This window comes from Cucurbita moschata, unplaced genomic scaffold, assembly GCF_002738365.1.
Source record: "Cucurbita moschata cultivar Rifu unplaced genomic scaffold, Cmos_1.0 Cmo_Scf00131, whole genome shotgun sequence".
Lineage (NCBI taxonomy): Eukaryota > Viridiplantae > Streptophyta > Magnoliopsida > Cucurbitales > Cucurbitaceae > Cucurbita > Cucurbita moschata.
Window position 1 is genome coordinate 60,060 of NW_019268647.1, and position 10,899 is coordinate 70,958.

Below are 10,899 nucleotides of genomic sequence, written 5' to 3' on the forward strand. Positions count from 1 at the left end.
ACTCTCCTGTAAACACGAAAAAAACTAGAAAAAAGCTATCCCCCCCCCCCCCCCCCCCCCCCNCCCCCCCCCCCCGTATTTTGAGGGATAAAAGTCTATCTTTACCCTCTTTTTCGGGATAAAATCCCAGTATTTAGGGCCGAGGTAATTGATAAGTAGAAGGAAAGACTATCGAAGAATCAATGAGAGTGAACTGGAAGTCAATCCTCAAGATTTCTTCTTGATCTTGATCTTCTCCTATTCTCTGTCTATTTTTAGGGATCAAATCTAGTAAAGGTAATGTTGAAGTCAATCCTATCGAAGAATCAATTCGACTTAACTGTAAGTAAATCCGAAAGATTCCTTCTTTCACTCTTTCACTTGGTCTCGCTGTTTCACCCCTCTCCCTACCTTTTGTAATGTGAAGCTAGTCGTCGTCAGTCGATTCAGTATCATGGCTAGGGTTGGGTGTAGCGGACTTGATCATCCTCTGCTACGCGAACCTGCTCAATCAGCCATGACCGAGAATCAGTCAGACTAGTCAAAAGTACGCACCCACATGAGAATACCTTCCAGCGGAAAAGGCCAACTAATTACAACAATAGACTGAGAGAATACCATACCAATAAATAGACTAAACACCCCCAATCAATAGAACACACCATAATAATAGAAAGAAAGACTGCCCTCCTCCCTCCTCTCATTCACCAGGCTGCTTTAGCTTTAGAGCTCAGAGGGATGACAGAAAGAGATCATTGAATGAATTTGATCAGATTGCTCTGTCTGATACCATCTCGACATCTAAGAATGATGAATCGAATCTCGCTCTTTAGTTAGAAAGAAGATCTTTTGTCTCGAGCTTTGCTTTTTCATGTGCTATGAAATTAGGTTCCCTAGACTGATCCGTATGAGAGAACAAATCCTGCAGCGATGAGTTTGAATGAAGGGTCTTTTTTCCTCAGACCCGAAAACCTTTCTTTTCCTATTGGGCTTTGTGCCACTTCGGAAAGTGAAACGAAGGAAAAGCCTGACCTGCCCTTATTGTTAGGTCATCCTATTTCGGTGCATGGTCAGGTTCTTAAGGTATGTGCCAGAACAGCCGTGGATCTACCTTTTTCAGGAATTAAAGGATCATTGGTGAAATAGCGTATAGGTCGGTCTGGGTGGGATGATACGAAATAGAGTAGTTGCCAATTGGCATGCGAAATCGAGAAGGAACTTCCTTATTCACTCAAATTCCTGTGTGAAAGAGCCAAAATGATTTAGCGGTTTAGTGTAGAGAGAGAGAGGGTGAACGAACAATTTCAGATGCAGCGCCTTTAACGTAGTTCTGTATATTGATAAGGATAGGAACCTACCTAATAAGAGGATGCCCCATTTTCACCAAACCTATACCTCTAAATGGGGTTTTAACCTAGTAGCGATGTGAGGGCGCAGATAGAGAGTTTTTTGGTAGGAGACTACTTAGTTTGGTAGGAAAGAGGCCTTAGACCAGGCTTTTTTAGGACGGGCAAGGGCCACGAGAGAGGTTTTCCTATTATCGCTAGAATCAATCGATAATAGAATGAATAAGAAAGAGGGTGATCTCATTGTTTGCATCTGAAAAGCGGTATAGTTAGACCCTTCCTTGCAGCATCCGTCAGATACAGCAAGCAACAGCTAATGTAATGATTGATATATATATGTATGCAGGCTAGCCCTTTTCTTTCGTATCGAGAAAGCCGCTGATGAATGAAAAGAAAGCGGAGCTGCTATTGACGTCTTTGATTGGATGTAGACAGATATAGATAGAAAGTCTGCAGTGAGAGGTATAAATCACTGGTAGCCAGCCAGCCAGCCAGTCTTTACTGAACTCGGCCCAAGCACCACTCCCATGCCTTTCTTGTTCCACTAGCTATTATCAAATTCTCTTCTCTCTCTTTCGTTATTACAACCTTTTTGATGTCGAAGACCAGAGGAAACATCATTTTTTTCATTCTTTTTTTCTTGAGTTCGTGTACAACAACCTTAACCGCACAAGCCTGGGCTGGGCCTACCTCCATTCCTAGAGGAGCCGTATGAGGCGGAAGCTCCTCGTACGGTTTTGAAGCCGAGCCTTTCCAGCAATGGGGCCTAGGGACTAATATGATGATTGGTTTAGGTAGGGCGGCCGGCCTACTACAGACACCTGTAGGGATTAGTGCGTGAGACCGCGATCCACAAACTGACGCATGGGACTCACCCTTGACTTGGGAATGAAGAGGGGAAAGATAGCATGTCACAAGAGCGAGGCGAGGTTTGGAACCCTACTATGGGAGGGACGCCTCACGAGCGGGGCTGATAGAGATGAGGCCTTTTGGCGAAGCCAAGTCAATTTCGGGCCACCAAACCCTGCAATGATCAGGCCCTATGGAGTAAAGGAAAGCGTGTACGTTGTCACACTCCCTGCCTTCCAAAGGTGCCTAGAGGACGGGCAAGACGCAGCGACGATCCGGGAGCAGATTCCCCACTGGGGGATAGGAGACGGCCATCTCAAGGCACAGCACGACCTACAGGCAAGACCGACGAGACCTGGGAAGGCAACCCGATTGGGAGTCAGAGGATCCATAGTACCTGCAGCCCCACGGACTGAATATTCATCATTTTAGAAAGCGGGGGGAAGGGATCTCTTTTCTGCAACGGAAAAAAACAGAGCTGATTTGACTCCGCATAACCTAACGATGCATCCAATACCAATGATCTGTGCCTAGAATGCGTTGCTAGATCTCGGCTTTATCAATCAAGCTATACAGGCAACAACAAAGGCGAACCTGGGGCTTCCCTTTCATTACTTCTTTCACGACGAGGGAACCACGGCCGCATCAGTCGAAGTGGTGGAACGCCCTCCTGAGTCAAAGAGAGAGCTTCGGGACCTCTCTCCAAGAGATAGATAGGATTCGGTATCATAATCGGCTAGAGTTCAGAGGCAGCTACTCTCCTAGCCCAGCCCACGGGGAAGCCTCTTCTTTCTGGTCTACATCAAGTGCATTGAATGCCTCACAATCTGAATCAAAGAGGATGGGTCAAGGAGAAGTTCGGGATGAAACCAGAGTGGATGGCAAAGCGGCGCCTCCGGGGGCGGCTTGTGTTGTGATGTCATTTCGGATTCCTGACCTATTTCGACACTAGTTCAATGGGGTTAATCACCCAGATCTTGAATCAACTAGTAGATCATCAAATCATCACTGGGACCCAATGCATGCATTCTCCAGATGAGTTGGGAGCTGGGGCAGCCCGCGCGCGACCCATACCAATCCTACACTCCTTATCTTTCTCCTATTCTTTCTTTGTCACTTCTTGGAAATCACGAAGAGTATTCCCGGACTGGACTGAGAGGGGAGCAGCCGTCGGTATTGGAAATCAGTCTCATTCAACCAACTATCTTTTTGAAGCAGATAGTTCACAGTGCTCATTCTATAGATACTGTGTAAAAAAGCCAACTCATGTTTTCACTCGATTTTCATTACGAAGATGTATCACGTCAGGATTTGTTGCTCAAACTAAATCACGCCAACGTTATGGAAGTTCCTGGATCGTGTGAAATAAGAGTCGTACCAAAGGCACCCTATGATTTCATAATCAAAAATGGAAAATTAGCTATGGAGATTCCGCGCGGTCAGAAATTGATACAGACACAAAGGGGTTCGACAGGAAAGTCCTTTCGATCCAATCCATTCTTGGAGTCAAATAAAGACAAAGGATATGTTAGTGACCTAGCACGACAAAGCACTCTCCGAGGGCATGGAATGTCAAATTTTTCAGTCAGAATCGCCACAGTAATGTCTCTCTTAGATTCTCCGGTAGAAATACGGGAAAACTCCATGCAGTTCTCGATGGAAATAGAGTTTTGCTCATTCTCCCCGGAACTAGAAGATCATTTCGAGATCTTCGAACATATTATAGGGTTCAATGTGACTATTGTCACTTCGGCCAACACACAAGATGAGACTTTACTACCGTGGAGCGGCTTTTTGCAAAAAGATGAGGGGGAAACTCAGTAAGAGGAGAAGCTAAATATACACGAGATCACAAACGTAGATTGCTCGCGGCTAAATATGAATTGATTCGAAAGCTTGATTTCGATAGAAAGCCTTTTGTAAAGATCCCACCCAATCTTACCAGTGATATGCGGGACAAAGATCGTGAGAAGTTGTCCAAGTTGACAAGAAAAGAGTTCCTTTGCACAAGTAAGAAACCTATGAATTTTCACGGGTCGCCCTCGTGGAGTAAATGAGTTCTTTCCATTTCTCGTATCCTATTTCGTGGATTAGCATCTAGAGGTTCTAGCATAAAGAAATCGTCTTGGTAGCAACCAACAAACCAATAGAACCAGGGTTAGCTCAGCTGATGGTCCACAAGCAAGGCAAGTAGGTCCATTACCGACCGGCTCCGAAACGAAAAGGCCTAACGGAGTCATCCATTATCTCGGATCGGAGATGCTAACAGGGCGGGAATCGAAGTGGGGGACCTCTCTACCACCTGTGTCTATCTCCTGTAAAGAAGTATGCTCCCACAGACATAGACTACGTAGAGGGTAGTACTGACTCTTAGAAAGATAGAATATCACCGCGTGAACATAAGATCTTGTTACCAATATAACTCCCGAGGGATCGACCACTATTCTAAATAGAGTAAAGTCAGGCGGAGAATGTTCATTGGAGTGCGCGGAGGTTGTTCCCATCATTGAAGTCAGAGTGTGGGACTGAGCCTTACGAATGAGAAAGACAAAAAAGTGTTTTGTTTCATTGGAAGACCCAAGTCAAATATCATATAGACTTTCTCTCGCCCTACTTCTCAATCTCGATAGAGAAAAGGTTGGAGAAAGTGACTTTATGAAATTCTCTTCTTTATAAAGCAGCGAAAGGCGGCCCCCCCAGAACGTTAAAAAGGTGGGGGAACAAGGTTGTCACGATAGGAAAGAGAAATGACTAAAAGAAACCAACGATTCTCTCTTCTTAAACAACCTATATCCTCCACACTGAATCAGCATTTGATAGATTATCCAACCTCGAGTAATCTTAGTTATTGGTGGGGGTTCGGTCCGTTAGCAGGTCTTTGTTTAGTCATTCAGATAGTTACTGGCGTTTTTTTAGCTATGCATTACACCCCTCATGTGGATCTAGCTTTCAATATCGTAGAACACATTATGAGAGATGTTGAAGGGGGCTGGTTGCTCTGTTATATGCATGCAAATGGGGCTAGTATGTTTCTCATTGTGGTTCACCTTCATATTTTTCGTGGTCTATATCATGCGAGTTATAGCAGTCCTAGGGAATTTGTTCGGTGTCTCGGAGTTGTAATCTTCTTATTAATGATTGTGACAGCTTTTACAGGATACGTACTACCTTGGGGTCAGATGAGCTTTTGGGGAGCAACTGTAATTACAAGCTTAGCTAGCACCATACCCGTAGTATGAGATACCATAGTGACTTGGCTTTGGGGTGGTTTCTCCGTGGACAATGCCACCTTAAATCATTTTTTTAGTCTTCATCATTTACTCCCTTTTCTTTTAGCAGGCGCTAGTCTTCTTCATCTGGCCGCATTGCATCAATATGGATCCAATAATCCATTGGGTGTACATTCTGAGATGGATAAAATCTCTTTTTACCCTTATTTTTATGTAAAGGATCAAGTAGGTTGGGTAGCTTTTGCTATCTTTTTTTCCATTTGGATTTTTTATGCTCCTAATGTTTTGGGGCATCCCGACAATTATATACCTGCTAATCCGATGCCCACCCCGCCTCATATTGTGCCGGAATTTGGGGCATCCCGACAATTATATACCTGCTAATCCGATGCCCACCCCGCCTCATATTGTGCCGGAATGGTATTTCCTACCACAATTATATACCTGCTAATCCGATGCCCACCCCGCCTCATATTGTGCCGGAATGGTATTTCCTACCTATCCATGCCATTCTTCGTAGTATACTTGACAAAGCGGGAGGTGTAGCCGCAATAGCACCAGTTTTTATATGTCTGTTGGCTTTACCTTTTTTTAAAAGTATGTATGTGCGTAGTTCAAGTTTTCGCCCTATTCACCAAGGACTATTTTGGTTGCTTTTGGCAGATTGCTTACTACTAGGTTGGATCGGATGTCAACCTGTGGAGGCACCATTTGTTACTATTGGACAAATTTCTCCTTTTTTTTTCTTCTTGTTCTTTGCCATAACGCCCATTCCGGGACGAGTTGGAAGAGGAATCCCTAATTCTTACACAGATGAGCCCTAGCCCTGTAAGCTCACACCTAATCAGTGCAAAATTCTGACACAAATCATTGTAGAGTTAGTATTACACCAAGAATGAATTGACAAGCAGATTTTATAGTTGGCTTTGTTGATATAGCTTAGATAGGGAAAAGATACGAGAGGGTAGGGTTGCACTTTGAAATTCGGGGGCTTTGTTACCGAAACTCCCTTACACCTCCACCCACGGCACTTACTCGTCTTTTGAAAGCCAGAACATGAGCATACAGACAGGAGTATCCCTATCACGCATGCTTCTACACTGATGACAAAATGACCTTCGAGACTCTGATAGGAATTCCTACCCCTAGCAATTTGAGGGGGGAAAGAAGTCCGTCTTCCGCAGTCATATGCTTTTGCACTGGGACTGATAGGGGGAAGGCCCAGAGATCATAAATCAAGGATGGGATAGGAATAGAGGCATTCCAGCCCAACATACTCCGGTGAATCGGTCGAGAGAGATAGGGAGGGGAGTGGGCTAGAGAAAGTCTAGTAATATGTGACTACAGGGGTTACTCTTCCTTCCTCATCTTTCATTATTCATAACAGTTAAGTGGCTATCCAACCAACCATTCAATCGGCTATGGAGGGAGGTTTCAGCAAGCATGGTAACCGATGCAAAACAAACTGAGGTAGGTCAATCATCGCTCAGCCCTCGTGTTACCTACCGTGAAGTGATTAATCCGGGCAATCCCTATGGAAAGGAAAAGAAAGTCTTCCGATTGGAGTCAATTTCCACCCTCTGATTGATGAGCCATTCCCCCCTTTCGTATAGCCAGAAAGGTATTCCATCTTATGGATGACTTTCAGTAGTTCTTCCATCCCCTCTTGTTCCACCTATCCCTTCACTCCCCAGGGATTTCCTACAGCTAGACAACCACGGTTCATCGCTCGGAGAGAAAGAATAGAAGCAAGTATTTCCCATTCAGTTGGTAATGAATCAATACGCTGGGAAACTCTCTCTCTCCCATGATGGGAATGGGAAGTCTCGTACAGGCTCATATTGGGTGTGGGTATGCTCCTTCCATAGGCCACTTTTCAGAAGGTCTTCAAGGTAGATATGCTCTTCTTCTCAGAAAGACCATACATACCTTTTGGTCAGGGGGCACAGAAGGGAGAGTGTGCCGGGTTTCAAGCCTGGTTGCATGTGACTGAGTTGGGAGAGGGGGGCGAATAGATCCGCTTCACTGCAAAATTGCATTTGTTTTTCCTTCTTTTTCTAGTAAGATTGAAACATCATCCTTCAAGAATCTTTAATCCTCATCTTCGTCATGCTATGAATATAGGTAGGCAAATCACGCCATTTCTTTTTCAGAGTAGTGGGAATCTGATATAATTCACTTTCACTTCTCCAAGCATCTTTTTCAATTCTTTTCCCACTTTCTTGTTGTTAGCCAAAAATAGAATAGAAGAAGATTCATAATTCACATTAATTTATTACGTCTGCTGTCCTCAGAAAGATATTGTTAGCAAGCAGCACTACTACTAATTCCCGTTCGATAGGTTCCCTTCCCATTCGGGGGCTGAAACCAGCATTTCGCCACATGCATCGTGAATTGGATCAAGATCAACAGCTTCTTAATTGGATTTATTTGACTCTCGAATTGACTATTGAAAAGTAGGTGAGGTGATGGCTCTCTTTCGACGATATGCATCTCGAACCTGGTCTCCAACCGGCACAGAAATTGGCCCAGCACTCGGGGGGCCCCTACTCGGTCTCAAGAACTCAAGCAGTCTTTATAGTGGTGTGGTAGCCGATTCAGATTGTATAGCTGCTGGGAAGCATAAAGATCGATCCATGTCCAGATTGCAACGCATTAAGATGTCAATGCCCAGTAGTGAATGTGTTCCCAGTGGGGCGGCTATCGTTAGTGTTCTAGTACAAATGCTCTCATAGGGCTGGACGGAAAGCTTCCTTAAGACCGGATCATTATAGATTTGGTACCAATCGTGACATTTGAGAAGCTTGTCTATGACTTGCTCTGGCTAACTCTGATGAGACTGATTGCGCTTTTTACTAGTGTCTACAATTTGTTAATTATTTCTTCGTTTGTGTATTCCCCCCAGACAGCTCCTTATCTTCTTTGAAGAGATACAACCATATGGGAGCCCAGGGTGAAATTGCACATCAAGTACTCTGCCCTCCCACCCACTCGGTAAAGCACTCTCTTATCTTCTTAGTGGTAGTATGCTTGGAGGCATTCCTGTTGAATACCCCCGCATTTAGGTGATACCCACCTTCACTATGTGGTTCCTTTGCCACTAGAACAGGCCTGGCTGTCGAATAGTTGCCTAAGTCTCTCACCAACTCCTTCTTTGTGGTAGGTCTTCTATCCGCATGAGTGTTAGTGTAACAAGAATGAATTTCTTGATTGGGGTGCCCCTTCCATGCTTCCTTCCTTCATTTGTCTGTGCTCCATCTCTACCAATAATGAAAGAAAGAGGTTTGTCCTTCCTGCGTCTGCTTGCTACTCTCGCTTTCTTCTTTGTGATTGCCTTTACAAAGTACACGTCATTCATTCCTTTTGCTCTCGAGATCCTAATGCCAACTGCAAGATAACATCAGAAGCGTCAATGCAGAGTATAATAGGTGGAAGCTCTTCTCTATGTACTTGTAGTTGAGTAAGGATTATATGCTTCAAGTCCCTTCTGACTTATCCTCTTTTTTAGAACTAAGAAGATTTGCCAATCATGAGGAGTTGAGTCTGATTCTTCGCCTACCACTAATAGAATAGCTTCGTCCGGGAAATGCGTCCCCTTACTAATCAAATCAAGCTCATAGTCACAGGAGGGATGATCCGTAGGTGGTCTGCTCCTGCCCCTTTGCTTTACTCATTTAGGGCTTCTGGGTGACGTACACAATATCGAACTCTAAGAGTCACATCTGCCACCTTGCTGGCCCATGAAGGCTGGCTTTTCAAAGAGATACTGAAGCGGGTCCATCCTTGCAATCAGCATGGTCGTATAGTTCAAGATGTAGTGGCGTAGGCGTTGCGAGGCTCATGGTTGAGCACAGCCCCTTTTTTCTAGAACCGTATACCTTGTGATATGAACCAAGAGACATCAATCATACAATATGCTTCAATGAAGATGTGAAGAAAAGGTTGTCAAAATTATCAAAAGATGTTTCAATTCATGCTACATTGAAGAAGAATAAAGTTTGATTGTTGTAAATTTTGGGTGGGTTATAATTTAGAGTTATTGTGTTTTAAGACTTTTTATTTAATTTCTGTTACATTTACATAATGGCTAATTATAGCCATAAAGTGTGAATGTTACAGCTTTTGGAATGTCTTTAATAGTTTCATTTTGAGGCTATATAAAGGCATCTATGTTGTATTTGTAATGAGACTTGGAAAATATAGTAAAGAAGCATTTGTGCTTTTCTTTAGCCGATGGCTAAGTTTCTTTGCAATTCTATGTAGTTTAGATTGCATGTAGAATCATTCAAGCTCGACATGATCAATCTTGCTTGTGGAGTGATTCGAATCTCAATCAAGTGTTCTTGTCTTGAGATATTTGATCAACAAGAATCATTGAAGCTAGACATGATCGATCTTGCTTCTGGAGTGATTCGAATCTCAAACAAAGTGTTCTTGACTTGAGATATTCGATCGACAAGGTAATCCGAATCTTATTCCCCTTGTAGTGATTCCTTATCTTATCATTTGGTATCAGAGCTTCAGGCCAAGATCGAATATATGTTTCCTTTGCGTTTCTTCTCAATTTAATTTTTATTTATTTTCATTTTTTTAGTTTTTAATCGACCCAAAGTTCAAAATTCAATCTTTGCTCTATTTAAAATTTTGAGAGGTGAGACTGAGAGCTTCATTTGTGTAAATGAGTGCAAACAGAGTGGCCTAAAATTCCTTGAGTGTATACACGTGAGAGAGTGTTGTGAGGTCCTTTGTATTTCCATAACTTATTTTTTGCAGCAAAGTTTCACAAATAGATTCGAGGACAAATCCTCTTGAAGAAGTGGAGAATGATATGAACCAAAAGACATCAATCATACAATATGCTTCAATGAAGATGTGAAGAAAAGGTTGTCAAAATTATCAAAAGATGTTTCAATTCATGCTACATTGAAGAAGAATAAAGTTTGATTGTTGTAAATTTTGGGTGGGTTATAATTTAGAGTTATTGTGTTTTAAGACTTTTTATTTAATTTCGGTTACATTTACATAATGGCTAATTATGGCCATAAAGTGTGAATGTTACAGCTTTTGAAATGTCTTTAATAGTTTCATTTTGAGGCTATATAAAGGCATCTATGTTGTATTTGTAATGAGACTTGGAAAATATAGTAAAGAAGCATTTGTGCTTTTCTTTAGCCGATGGCTAAGTTTCTTTGCAATTCTATGTAGTTTAGATTGCATGTAGAATCATTCAAGCTCGACATGATCAATCTTGCTTGTGGAGTGATTCGAATCTCAATCAAGTGTTCTTGTCTTGAGATATTTGATCAACAAGAATCATTGAAGCTAGACATGATCGATCTTGCTTCTGGAGTGATTCGAATCTCAAACAAAGTGTTCTTGACTTGAGATATTCGATCGACAAGGTAATCCGAATCTTATTCCCCTTGTAGTGATTCCTTATCTTATCACCTTGTCTCTCATAATCAGTGAACTTCTTGTAGATCGAGTATATTGCT

General features: G+C 42.8%; 2 protein-coding genes across 2 annotated transcripts; both read left to right on the top strand.

Moving 5' to 3' along the window:
• Positions 1-944: 944 nt before the first annotated feature.
• LOC111440022 (60S ribosomal protein L5, mitochondrial) lies at positions 945-4,026 on the top strand. The gene has a single exon (XM_023077402.1). It carries the CDS (start codon positions 3,441-3,443, stop codon positions 3,996-3,998), a length of 558 nt encoding a protein of 185 aa, XP_022933170.1. The 5' UTR covers positions 945-3,440; the 3' UTR covers positions 3,999-4,026.
• Positions 4,027-4,899: 873 nt separating this feature from the next.
• On the top strand, positions 4,900-6,316 carry LOC111440021 (cytochrome b). The gene is given in 2 exon segments (XM_023077401.1): positions 4,900-5,710; positions 5,845-6,316. Coding segments are annotated over 2 exon segments (1,173 nt in total). The 5' UTR covers positions 4,900-4,921; the 3' UTR covers positions 6,229-6,316.
• The last annotated feature ends 4,583 nt before the right edge of the window (positions 6,317-10,899 follow it).